Source organism: Periplaneta americana, chromosome 11, assembly GCF_040183065.1.
Source record: "Periplaneta americana isolate PAMFEO1 chromosome 11, P.americana_PAMFEO1_priV1, whole genome shotgun sequence".
Taxonomy (NCBI): domain Eukaryota; kingdom Metazoa; phylum Arthropoda; class Insecta; order Blattodea; family Blattidae; genus Periplaneta; species Periplaneta americana.
The window spans coordinates 116,390,585-116,405,322 of NC_091127.1; the positions used below are offsets into that span (position 1 = coordinate 116,390,585).

Genomic DNA, 14,738 nt, shown 5'->3' on the forward strand with positions numbered 1-14,738 from the left:
CTATCCCAAGCAAATAAATTAAGCTCTCTACATCTGCTCAAGCCATATCAATATAACAGGCTTAAAGATTACAGGCTTGTTTCCGATCTCTGATAACGAATTTGAATGACATCATGTGCGTCAGGAGTCACACGACAGCTGAACTGTGGCGCGAGGTGACAGACCAGTAGTGAGTGATCTCATAGTCAGAGTGCACGGCGACTCACAGCAGAAATTCCCAAGAAAATCGAGCCTTTTTGGGAGGGGTACATAACAACCTTTTCCGCTGCCAAGTTCAGTTAAGTGAAAATAAAAGAAGCCTGCAATAAGCGAGGTTTCGTTATTTCCAAGAAAGGTATTTTCTGTGTTCTTAATAACACTGGTAAAGCTCGAATGGAATTAATTTGTATCATTTCGTGGGGTGCGGTGACTTGTGACGGAGGGTGGATTTGCTTGCTTTTTCCACTCTGGAATTAACCCCATCCAAGCTTTGCCAGTCTTATTGGGTACACACAAGATGCCTTTCTTGGAAATAACGAAACCACGTTTTTTTCAGGCTCCTATGATTTTCATGTAACTGTACTTGGCATCGGAACGAGTTGTTATGTGCCCCTCCCAAAAAGTCTTGATTTTCTTGGGCATTGCTACTGTGATACACCGTGCACTCTGATTATGAAATCACTCACAACTGGTCTGTCACCTCTCACCGCAATTCAGCTGTTGGTGTGGTGATGTAATTCAAATTCGTTATCAGAGATCGGAAACAACCCTGTATTATAAAGATAGAAAAAGAGATGTGTTTCGTGTGGTTGGGAATCAATTGTAAATTTGTGAATGCACAAGTATCACTTAATAATCAGACGGAACTTTAATACATAACCTATAGATCTTCAAACTAATTTTAGTACCAAATAATAATAGTCTAATAATAATAATAATAATAATAATAATAATAATAATATAATAAACATTATTATTATTATTATTATCATCATTATTACTATAGCCTCTAATTGAGTTTCTGGCTAATACGTATGCCTATATCTATTACCAGGCAGTACATCTCAGTTGACGATGTGTTTCAGAGGAAAAACAATTGTTTCTATACAGTACATCTTAAGTCTGATTAGTGTACTGTGTTTAGTCAACTGTCCGAAGACAGGTTTGAACCTCATAAGTGACACCAATAAGAGATCACTCATGAGGCAACTAAGCCAGGATATAATAGGGTAGCGAGGCCAGTTTCTTTCTCCCTCCATTGCATACATCGCTGACTATACTCAGCGCATTTCGAACTGGAGGATCAAAGTCACGTACAAACGTACAAACCACGCACTAGTCACTGAACTGAAAACGTGAACTGAGGCACTGCTAATCTCGGCTTTCCGAGCTGATTTTAGTTGAGAAGAATGGTCCAGGAATGAGGCAAGCACACTTAGCAAATGCAGTCCATTGCTTGACCTTGATCCGCCAGTTCGAAATGCGCTGACAATAGTAACATATTACACTTATCAGACTTCAGATATATACAAATGAATGTTCTTCCTCTTCCTCTGACACATACTGTCAAGTGAGATGTCCTGGCTGGTAATAGATATATATATATATATATATATATATATATATATATATATTGGCCAGAACATCAATCAAAAACAAGTAATTGATTTTTTTCGTGAAAAATCCCATTATTTCACATCAGTTGTAAATAAAAAAATGTTGTGCCCTTAATAAAAAATATTGCTGATAGGTGTGTATTTTTTAGAAACTAGGAAGAACATGCAAATATAAAATATCAGAATTTAAAAAAAATAACCGTAACATTGGTGAAAATTACTGTTTGAAGGTAAAGCTGTAAGTAAAGAAATGCTGTAAAGAAATAAAATGATCGCATCGTATACGTTAAGGGGTGAAACCATTCCGGAAGTTAGCAAATGAAAATACCTAGGAATAACATTTAGCAGCGATCTCGGCTGGAGGGAACACGTTACTGACACAGCGGGGAAGGCATGGAGAGCGTTACACTTTGTGATGAGGGTACTAAGATAAGGCTCTGATAAATCCAAAGAGATTGCATATAAATCACTAATTCGTCCAGTAATGGAATATGGTGCTTCATGTTGGGATCCTTACAGATTATAACATATTAAGAAACTGTAAAAGATTCAAAAACGGCCTCTCAAGCGTTGTCGTAATAATTCACCATTAAGGGGAGAGGATGGTATTATTTGGTGAAAAATGAGTAAATTATAAAAAAAAAATGTTTTTAAATACTCTGTGATATGTGTGGAATGCATAGCATAATATTTTGTGTGTATTTGTGCCCTTATCAGATGTTGAGACGTCATTGTTACACTTCCTGCGTTATGGATTTTTAAATCACTCGCCTCCTTTTATTGTTGTTTCCGGTAAATTGAATTTTCAAAAAAAAAAAAAAAAAAAAAAATTCTTTAAAATACTCTTCGATATGTGTGGAATGCATTGCATAACATTTCATGGATATTTGTGCCCTTATCGGATGTTGAGACGCTATTTTTAAACTTCCTGCGCTATGGATTTTTAAATCACTCGCCCCCTTTTAATCGGTTTACGGTAACTTCAGTTTTTTTGCTACATTGCCAGACAAAAATGGATATAACTTCTGAACTATTAAAGATACGTGCATGAAATTTAGAACACACATTCTTTAGACTACTAGGAAACGTTTCTCTGTAACAGAATTTTGTTAATTGATTTCATTTTAAGACTACGTCCGTTTGTTTGCAGGAAAGAAATTCAGAAAAATGTTATTAAATTTTAATTGTTTATTTTACAAACGTAGGGACTAATATCAAAAATGTGTTACAGACAGTTTGTAGAGCATGCTTTTGCGAGTACATTGCAAAAAACGGGATGAATCTACCTTCAAAAATCGGTTAGATGTATCGGTTTTAGTAAAATCCTGCATTGGGTATTTTTTTTAATTATGGACCCCAAATAATTTTTTTTCAAAATATTTAGTTTTGGTTGAGTTTCTACAGCTATGAGCTCTCTACATACAAAAAATTAATATTTTACACCAAATAGGAGAAAAGTTTTGAAAAATACCATCCTCTCCCCTTAAAATGGGACACACTCATGGACAAGAGAACGCGAATTCGATTATGCGCAATGTTCAAAACATACAGAGGTGAGCCTGCCTGGAGAGAAATAAAAAATAGGTTGCAGCCGCCAAATTACTCTTCAAGGAACGACCACTCATAAATTGAGCGAAAGAAGACAGAGGACGGACACTGGAAAATTTTATTTTCTCAATCGTACTGTCAGGGACTGGAATGCTTTACATGCAGACTTAGTAAAGGCTTTATCAATAATCAAAAATGTATTTAACCTCTTCCCTTACTATATATTTTACCACTTTTGTGAAAAAAAAGTGTCATATTTTTTTTATTTTCGTAATAGAGGTCATTTAATATTGCAGAATCACTGTACATCACTAATTTTCTTACATACCTAAAAAATCACTATGAAATAGACATACATTCATACTGAATTATTATCCCGAGTTATCTCGTGCACCTTGATTCCAGCTCTGGAAGTTGTCCCACTTTGATTTTCTCCTGAACTATTTCCCAACTTATGTTCTTTTTATGGATTAATTTATAAGGTACAATAGCAGTGCTGTTATCAAGGCGTTAAATGTTGCTTGTCGTGTGATAGACTCGAAAGCAGGGTATTACGCACAGTGACACATTGCATTCCGGACAGTAGTATCTGCTCTCCTATATGAGAGCGTTTTGGGAAGAATGGTGTAGCAGTCATTGAATATTAATTTGTACCAGTACATGTGTTCTTCAGGTACTATATCAGGCAATATCACTATGCACAAAAGTACACGTATTGCAGAGTCTGTAGTAGGCCGCCACGAATTATTTTCAGCATTCTGTGAACACTTATTAGCATCCCGAATCGTCTCCTCGAATATAATGTTGATGAGGTCATTATTAAAGAATAATTTAAAAAATTGAGAATTATCGTTATCAGAAACAATGTTAAAATTTCAGGGAATGTGGACCTCGGAAGTGCAGAAGAAATGGTGCCTGATGTCTTCTATTCAAACCACTGTCGAAAAGACGCGACATCAACTGATCTGAATATGTTTGTTGGTCTATAACTTCGTCTTCTGATACCGTTGTTTCATTTCCTAATCTTCTACAGGAATATATTCCTGATCAAAAGTTTCGGAATCACTAACTTGATCCATCTTTACACAAAACAGCACAAAAAACACTAAACACAAACAGAAACCGCCAAAACTAACTAACATCTACTCACTACTGTGTGTAAATGCTATATGAGCATAGAACTCCACTCGCAAGGAAGAAGTACAAAAAACACCACTAGATATAGCAATGTCACTAACTTCCGTGGCCATCTAGTGAGGAAAAGGTTAATGAAAGAATGGAAACGTATATATATTCGGGATATAATACGAAGCGAAAATGGGACTCAGACGAGTTAGCACAAGTTAGCAACCCGAGTTAACTCGGGTTAATCAGGGAAGTGGTTAAAATTAGACTTAAGGACTTTAATAATAAACGGTAGTATATTATACACACTATTGAAAGGTATTGAATATAATTAGTTACCACTGCCACCGGGTATATACCCATTTGCAGTGTGAATAAATAAATACATACATACATGATCACCTTTGTTTCTGTTATTTTAATGCACATAACCCTTTCTTCCTTGCTGTTAACTTGGTGGTGGCAGCATGCTCGGTGATGGGCTCTAACACTGCGCTCTCTTCTGTTCTGTTACCCGACAGCTCTGTTGTCAGGCACGCTGCGGACGTACCAACGCGCGGGATGCGACGACGAGGTGGTCACCCTCAAGTGTCCCCACGGCACCAGCATCTCCGTGCAGGTGGCGCAGTACGGCAAGTCAGCGCCGTCCAAGTCGCCCTGCTCCCAGCAGTCGGCCAACTCCGGGCAGCAGGACCTCTCGCCGAACATCACCTGCCTCTGGCCGAATGCCCTCCAGGTCAGTTAGAAAACAACCTCATATTACGATTAATATTACCTAAATACAGATTTCTAAGAAAGCGCCATTTATTACATACATACAGATGCCACCACGAAAAAGTGTTAATAACTCTGGCTTAACAGCTAATTCATTTTCCTTTCTTTTTTCTTCTTTTTATTGTTCGAACAAATTATGTGCTGGATCAGCAGTTTTGTCAATATTTAACTGCACTTAATATACCAAGGTGTAATTAATTGTGATTTATTTTATGAGGTTTATATTACTAGCAAAAGATTCAATTGATGTTGTAATATTGTATAATACTAAATAAAACAACTACGAAATATTTACATCTTCCTCATTGTATCCGAACAACTTCACGGACGTTTCAGAGGTCATTTCAAAAACAAACAAATTATATTACAAGGTCATTCATAAGTCCGTGAAACAGTTCTCCTCACACCCCTTCATTCTATCGGTTTGAAACGCTCTCTATGCTGAAGGACCTCTATCTGACCCTTTTCCTAATAAAAGAGTAAAACAAATACAGAGTTAACTGTTAGTGCGCTAGAGCGCTGATCTTCCATCCTGGGTTCGATCCCCGATATGTGGATATTTTTTTCTCGGGACACTTCCGTTTCCCTCTATCATTCCACGAAAAGTCCCACTCTGCACTCATTTAATTTGTCATATACAATAATTAAAAACAGACTGAGGTAAAATATTGAGGCTAGTGAGGGTTTCCGATGCCGATAAAGGAATAGCTTGAAGCTCCGAGCTCTGAGGCTTATCAGGTACTTGCGTTTGAGAATAGGACCTGGCTCTGTCAAGGTTGAGCAGGATGACCCACTTGTCAGCATCGGATTAAGAAATTCCATCCGGGCCACCTGTCGGGCTTGGATAAAATCATCGTATATATACATAGTGTGTTGGACATTGTGCCACTGTCACATATTCTGTGACACAGTACATGAGGATAGGCCACCGAAGGGAAAACTGAACAATAGAGCTTAAACTGAGAGTTCGGGCGCGGGTTCGATTCCCGCTTGGGCTGATTACATGATTGCGTTTTTCCGAGGTTTTCCCCAACCGTAACGCAAATGTCAGGTAATCTATGGCGAATCCTCGGCCACATCTCGCCAAATACCATCTCGCTATCACCAATGCCATCGACGCTAAATAATCTCGTATTTGATACAGCGTTGTTAAATAATCAAGCAAAAAAATAAAAATAAACTGAGGGGATTCAATACGGCATCGGAGATGGAATTCGGTGTGGCTTAGTGAATAAGCGTCAGCACGTAGAGCTGAAAACCCGGGTTCGAGTCTCGGTGCCGGAGAGAATTGTTCTCTGTTCTATCCATCTTTCATCTAAATATTAAGGCATTAGAGTAGTTTATGTTTGATGAACAGTAAGAATTGTGAAAATAATTTAGACTCAGCCTGTTTAACAATTGATGAAAACGGTTCGATTTAGTACCAAAAAATCGTAATTACTGTATAATGACCTTTAATAAACATCGTGAAGTTTATCGGATATCATGCAACACACTGTTACAATTTCTTTGTTAATGTGTACTACTGAGATTTCTATGACACCAATGTGGCACATTACGTTTAAATATTATTTATAACATATTATTTTATAGATTCTATAAGTAAATTTATGCTATGTTTATTAAACATCAACAAAACATTAATTTATAATCTTATTAATATAATGACATATTTGGAGAAACCTATGAAGTAATGCTATACCATTATAGCCATTTGATTACCTAATATTGAAAATATTACTTCCTAAGAAGTTCATTACAGTACATTTTCATGAAAATTAATACCATATCCAATACCATCACTGACCAAACCTTACTTTGCTTGTTTCATATTCGTATATATATATATATATATGAACACTTAACATCTCATGTTAAAATTTTAGGTGCAGGATGCGAATTAAGATTTCTGATAAGGGGGGATAGACTCCTAGATAAAGAATACCATACATAAAATTATTATTATCCTCATTCGATACGGCTCAACGCTTGGTCGCACTGAGTTGCTTGTCTTGCATCTTGATCATAATAATAAATATATCCATGAGCAGGTTTAAAATACGATGTGTAACTCCTACGTTATTGATTGTTGTCAGCTTGCCGGTGATAATAATACATTAATATTATTTTCTTTGCTTACTCTATATTTTATATAAAGTATACTCATATTAAAACAATTATATTTTGTGAGGAGGGATAGAAGTTATCCCTGGCAGGAATGTTAATATGAATTTATGAGACAAGAATAACTTTCCAACAGGGGGAATCCCCTCATCAATTCGTACCCTGTTTAGGTGTTATTAAGTCGTATGATAGGTCTGTAGTTCGAGAATAAGACTAACCTCTTCTTCAGTAACTGAGTATGATGACGCATTGTATGAATATGCCAGTCTTATTAGGTACACACAAGATGTCTTTCTTGGAAGAAATCACCTTCTTTTGCAGGCTCGTGTGATTTTCACGTAACTGTAGTTGGCATCGGAAAGGATTGTTATGTACCCCTCCCAAAAAGGCTAGATTTTCTTGGGCATTGCTACTGTAATACACCGTGCACTCTGATTATGAAATCACTCCACTACTGGTCTGTCACCTCTCGCCGCAATTCATCTATCGGTGTGATTCCTGACGCACATGACGTCATTCAAATTCGTTATCAGATATCGGAAACAACCCTGTAGAGATTTACACTTTAAGTCTGGAAAAAAGAACTCAAGTGGAATCACAGATCTTATGCGGTTGACTTACCCAGAGTGTAAGGTACATATAAATGAAAATTGGTTATTATTAGCTACATTTCAGAATATTGTTCACATTAATATAATGAAATGTCTAAATAATCCGTTACTACAGTTATTACTGGTAACACAGACATGATTTTAAGTTTCTTATTACTTAAATGTTTTATAATAATAATAATAATAATAATAATAATAATAATACGTTGTCTAAATTGTGTGTGAAACTGAGTGACTATTGCTTAATGTTTAATAAAACCATTGAGATACTAAAGATAACACACAGGCGAGACTGTCAGTATTTTTTATAAAACGGTAGGCAATACCAGAACGCAGTTTTATGTAAACGGTATATTATCACGTAATTCATTTATTTTTAATGAAGTTTTTAGCTAAATTCAATGGAGGGATATATGAAAGTGTGTTTCCTGATCTGGATATATAAAGCAGTCATGAGTCCTTGATAACCTAAATATAATTTGTTAATTCACTTTCATGTCGGTGATGGACCTGAGTATCGGGTTCTTTCAGCTGGCGGGGAAAGAGAGGGTAATAAAGGCATGCATCAGAGATTAAATTTACAGACAAAAGGATACATTAACTAAGTCATTTAATACTGGTAAATTACTGTAAAATAGGGAACATTTTACATACCGTATCCAGCTTCCTATAATTCAGTTGAGTACCGTAAATCATGGTGACTAACATATCAGAATAAATGATATGTTACTGAAGGAGGTAAATATGTGATATTTAATTTAATTTCTAATGAAAAATTTTAAGAGCGGTATTACGCCAGTATTGATAAAATATGATAATGCAAGATAATTATTCAAACGAACTGAGATCTCCTTTACTTGTTTCTTTAATTACTTATTTATTTTTGTCGACAAAAACACATGTCATTGACACAAACAGTTTCACAATGTTCGAAGAAGCGCAGATTTTATTTTCATGAGTTAATATTTAAACTAGTATAGTGTATCGGGTGCTTCTGGGACCTATTACGTGGCCAGGGCGATCACCCGACTTAACGACCATACATTCTTTTTTTTCTTTGAGACATGTGACGAGTGTCATGTATGTCACTCCATTTGACACCAGAGAGGAAGTGACTGTGCGAATAGTCATTGCTTTTGATCAAATTCGACGCAGACCTGAAATTTTCTGTAGTATCCAATAATCACTGCTTTGACGGTGAAATGAATCGATAACCAGTCCGTAAGGGTACTTGAAGAAATAAATAATTAATAACTCATTTCTAAATTGTAAATGTCACTTAAACCTGTATTTTCTTCGATGTTGCTTACCTTCTAAACGACGCGTCAGAAGGCATGGGGTTTTTCACGAAAAATGATCATCACGAGATATATCACTCCTCAGAATCTGTCATAGACGTCATTCTATATATTCCCCAGCTCGAGCAACATTTTTTTGTCAATTTTAATATGCCTGTATAGCACAAGACCGTTCCAGCAGTGTGCAGCCTACTATGTACGGCTTCCTGCAATTTTTTATTCGTCTTAAAATGTTGCATTCTCAGGTCTTACTTGACGAAACCAAAGAGGTGGAAGTCTAACGGCTTAATCCGTGGTGTAGAAGGGTGAAGAAGAATCTCTCAGCCGCTTACTTCATTTCATTGCATGATGGAATTTTCCCGTGTATTATGGTGCTCTGTCATGTTGGAGAATGACTCGTCTGCCAGGTCGTTTGTCACGCAGCGCTCGATGAAGCTTCTCCAAACTTGCCTCATACCGGTCTGCACTAACAGTTTACTTATGAGTCAGGAGTCAATCATCACCACATCTTTAGCATCACAGCACACTGTGCCATAAGCTTGTAAGCCGAGAGCATGGTCCTAGTTTTATCGGCGTTTGTGGGTGACTTCATTCCATGCTTCGGCATTTTTGATTGAGAATCAAAATGATGAAACCATCTTTCGTTACCCGTTAATATGCTTCAGAACAAGCCATCATCCTGTTCATTGTAATGCTGAAGCAATTGATAGCGAGTGCGCTTTTCATTTCTCTGTAAGGAAACGAGGCACCCATCGTGCAGGCTACAATATTTTGTAGTGCAGCTTCTCCAGAATGTTGTGGATGGTATTGTAAACTACAGTGGCCACAGGATATCTCCAAGACTCAAGATCGTTATGATAACGATTTTTATTCCTGGAAGTGGACTTGCGAGAGGAAGGAACAGGTGTGGCGACATTATTTTTATTAAAACAAGTCCTTGACACTGCTCAAATTAAAAACATTTGCTCAATTACTTCACTGGAATACAGAAGCAACATAGATAATGGTGAATTAGCGAATAGAGATTATATAGAATAGACACTGAGTGAATTTTCTTGTTTTGTTTCTCTGTGCGCCAGCGTTTAGTTCCACTTTCAAGCGCTAGAGGTTAGTGTAATCGAGCACACGCTGATATGATAATTGAATATAAGAGTTGAGACACAGGATCCAAACATCGCCTACCTTATTGCATAATCCAGTAACGCTTCGCTTCAAATAAGTTCAAGTTAACAGCTTCTCCTTATTTCTCAGTGATGAACTAGTTGTATTAATATTTTTTTATGTTCTATATATAATAAATGATATTATAAAATAATACAACACATTATAAATGTAGGTATCAAATTCGTTTAATATTTGTATAGCCATATGGTTTTACTTTTCATAGAGTTTTTGTTTTTCCATTTTCAGGGCTATCAAATCATTATATATTTTAATTGTTGATGGAGGTCAACATCTCAACTGTCATTATAGGCCTAAAAGAACTCAATAGAGTCTAGACATTACAAATCATGACGAATTTATTATTTCATCGGTCCAATTTATTTTGGGTACATAATGTACATAGACTATAATTAATGTGTTCAGTTTGTATAGTTTTTTGTGGGTGTTCAGTTTGTATAATTTATGTGTTTATTCTGTATAATTTTTCATTTTAGCTTAAGTTTGTTTATGTGTTTAGTTTGTAAGTGTATAGTGTAAGCTCTCTTGGACTGGCTCCCCAAGTGTAATAGACCTTCAGCTTACCCTACACTATTGTAGGAGGCCGTTGCCCTTATGGGATTTCAGGTTTTTCATATTTCATATAATTTACATAATGTACCTATATGTATTAATTGTATGCCTGTTATATTCCGCTGTGTCGACTGCTAATTGGTGTGATGTCAGCGCCAACTCTAGGGGAAAAAGAGAATCTCACGCTCAAGTTGGTTTGAAGGTCATTCATTGAATTCAGTCCTGTTACATCAAAGGTACCGACGCGAAGTGTCCATACTTTTAATTCCCTATACGCTGGATGAATAGTCGATGTTTTCAGTTTTAACATACACGCATAACAATAGGCATTACAGTATCATTTGTTTATTATTTGTTTTCATTCCTTATCTCGACTTCCTTTCTCTGTGACGTAGGCCAGGCTCGAAGATATTTTTCGTTCACTGTACGCCAAGGTTGGTAGCCATATCTCGAACCGTTACACGGCGATCTTCCTTGAAAAAAGTGTCAAGTCTCTTCTTGTTGTCTTCTGTCGAAGGTGTTGACGGATGGCCAGAGAGGACTTGATCAGCAGTATCCGTAATTTCCGGCTTCATAATACATCAGTCTTCGAACACTAATTTGGTACAACTCTCGTTCTTAACACTTAAGTACTTGCGAACTATTTTGTGACATTAGTACTCGCGTGAGGGTCAAAGTGACCCCCAAGCAAAAATACAAATTAAAATATAAAATTCATAGTTCCACTCAAACTTTCTAGCTCATATGGGTCATTACATCCCAAAATGTTCTTAAGTAATAATTGCATGTATATACACCACAAAAGTAACACTATAAAACTTGTGGACTGATTTGTAACATTAGCAGTCGCGTTGGGGTTAGAGTGACCCCCAATTAAAAACGCGAATTAAAATATGAAATATCCTGGTTCTATGTAAATCTTATAGATCATAAGCATCATTACGTACCATAATCTTCTAGATCTAGACTAAGAGATTTCACGTATAGAATCACAAAAATAACACTATACTACTTGTGGACTAATTTATGACATTAGTAGTCGCGTGGAGGTCAACAGAACCCCCAGTCTAGAAAAATTAAATTAACGCAACAAATGCCAGTGATAAAAGGGAAGTTATCATGCAGTCGTATTGCCGACACCCTTTCAGGAAGGTACTGATAAGCTGGACAATGTAGGCAACAGCGTAAAAATAATACAAACCAACATATAACACTGGGGGAGGGGGGTCAACATGACCACCACACGACTACTTAAATATTAATACAGATTATACCCAAAAAAAAAACCTACTCTACAATTGAATTTACACAAGTAAGGCCAAATTCAACAGTGTTCATAAATGAGATATTAAGCATACAAAGAAATAATTTAAAGGAGTCTCCTTTAAGCCACGATACGCGGTCGAACATCTATACCAGCGTCGTGGTATTGCCATGAAGATGGAGGAGCATTCCTCCGAAACATGTCTGGTTTTTAACTGATTATATTAATTTTAATTTAATTTTATAAAAAGTGTTCATACAACTGTAATAAATTATTTCTTTGTATGCTTAATATCTCATTTATGAACACTGTTGAATTTGGCCTTACTTGTGTAAATTCAATTATGGTGGCTAGTGAAGAAGAAAATTTGGTCAACCAGTACCACGACATGCGTCTCCAAATAGAACTGTTAAACAAAATAATATGGTTCAACAAAAAAAAGAGCCTCCTTTATGCCACGATACGTGGTCGAACATCTGTACCAGCGTCGTGGTATTGCCACTGAAGATGGAGGAGCATTCCTCCGAAACATGTCTGGTTTTTAACTGATTATATTAATTTTAATTTAATTTTACAAAATGTGTTCATACAACTGTAATAAATTATTTCTTTGTATGCTTAATACCTACTCTACAATTTAATCAATAATATTTTGTCTCTGACAGGGTGAATATATGAAAGCTATCACTTTTTGTTTTATTTGCCGATCTGCGGGCCATATTCTACGAAAATGATATTCAGGGAGTGAATAGTTACTTTGCATGTTGCCTTCACTTTCTACTAGTTTATTATAATCAGTTATATCATACGAGTAATTCTCATTTTTTACATTACATCAGAAGTTTACTTGTTGGCTTTTAGGCGCGTTTTCATGTATGAGCCAGGTCTCTTATCGACTATTGCTTTTCACAGGGGTATACTCAAATCTGACATGGCATCAGTTGAAGTGTTTCCTTTTTCTTAATCTGGGGTGAAGACGTCTGGCTGTAATGCACATGGAACATCTTCATGTAAATAATTCTCTCATAAGAGGGTTGGAATGCGAATGTGGTGTAATTAGATACGCTTTTCTCAGCTTGGCAGCGTCATCACTATTTGTTACATGAGGGCATTCATTTGAGAGCATAGCTTTATCAGATAAGTTTCTCATAGTATTCAGGTGTACAGATCGATTAAGTCCTGACAGCTTAGCGACGCCAAAGAGGGGAAATAATAGGAGCAGTGGGGAGTGTTCCGGAGTAGAGATAAGGGGGAGCGGTCCGCAAAGAAATGCAGTACAGCTTAACTGTACTGGAAAAACAACGCTTTACCGCATGCGTGACAGCCGATCGCTCTGACTGCAGGCGACAGACTACCCTGAACATACCTTGGCGTAACTAAATGGACTCGCCTGACCCAGGCACAGATTGCCGGCGACTGTCAGGACTAAATAATCGTATTGTACTTATTAACTAAACCGATACAATAAAATTGTACGGAGTATCTGACTTAAGCCATTCGTTTTTGTTTAGGTAACCCAAATAACAGTCGAGACATATGGGAAGTATTTAGTGGTTTCGTAGACGGATCAGGGATTGGTATAACATTCACTAACATCACCACGTGAATAATACGAATTTTAGTCTTCGCATGATAATTTTGTATTAAACACGTACAGTCAATCCGTTATGCTAATTATTTATTTTCTTTCTCGTTTATTCAGTCTTGGATAATGTTTTATTGAGTCATTTGGTCTTCTTATAGGTACTATAACATCGTTTTCTTAATATACAAGTTATATCCAATCCTTAAAATTAATTTATTTGTTTTGTTTCATTCGGAATAAGCAACGTATCTTTAATCAACAGACAGCGCAGATTTATGTTGGAATGATTGTTGAAGTCCATTAGGATCGCTTCTTCAAGCACATGATTCACTGCATCGTATCATCGTATCGATTCAACCACAGCATCCAGTTCTACCTGGAGACCTGATCCTTCGCCTGCCTGTGATGTTATTCTGCAGCACCCTCAGATCGATGGTATCTGTTCGCAATTCATGTGCCTGAATCTCCTGTATCCTCAACCAGAAGAACATGCCTCCGTCGATTCCACGACTCACCAAGGCGCCATCTATACAAGGGAGCTACACTCCCCAAATCACTCGCAGTCCGCTTATTAAAGCCCCTGTGAATTCGCTGGATATGTGCAGCTCCAGCAGACAGGTGCCGCGTATTTATTAATAGAATGATACTAATGAAGGCGAAATGAGTCCGAGGTCACCGAGGTCCAACGCTGAAAGTTATCCAGCGATTCTCGTTTGAGTGCTTGAGGGGAAAACTCAGAAAAAAAACCAACCCGGTAACTTGCCCCTAGCAGAATTTGAACCCGGGTCTACTTGTTTCACGGTCAAGACAGCTAACCATTACTCCACAGCAGTGAATTTATTTACACTTAGTAGTTGTTTTAATTGAGTATCTTCAGGTTAGTGTATATTTTAGCTTTTTTTTTTTCACTTTAAATGTCATCATTAAATTCTTTGGTTCTGCAAAAAGATAATAATATCGAAACAAAATTTACAAATATTTAATGTCGCCCCTCTCTGTGTTTCCACTCAATTATTTAGTGATTAAAATATAATTTCTATACATATATTTTATAATGTTGACGATAGTCTAATGGTTTGT

The 14,738-nt window shown here is 36.7% G+C and overlaps 1 protein-coding gene across 3 annotated transcripts in view; it reads left to right on the top strand.

The window, feature by feature from the left end:
• Window positions 1-14,738, top strand: part of LOC138709261 (protein eva-1) — a 765,208-nt gene that overhangs the window by 463,520 nt on the left and 286,950 nt on the right. For all 3 annotated transcript variants that reach the window (XM_069839917.1, XM_069839916.1, XM_069839915.1), the window contains exon 3: window positions 4,790-5,004. In XM_069839917.1, the coding sequence (XP_069696018.1) occupies window positions 4,790-5,004 (215 nt within the window). The remainder of the gene's footprint in view (window positions 1-4,789; window positions 5,005-14,738) is intronic.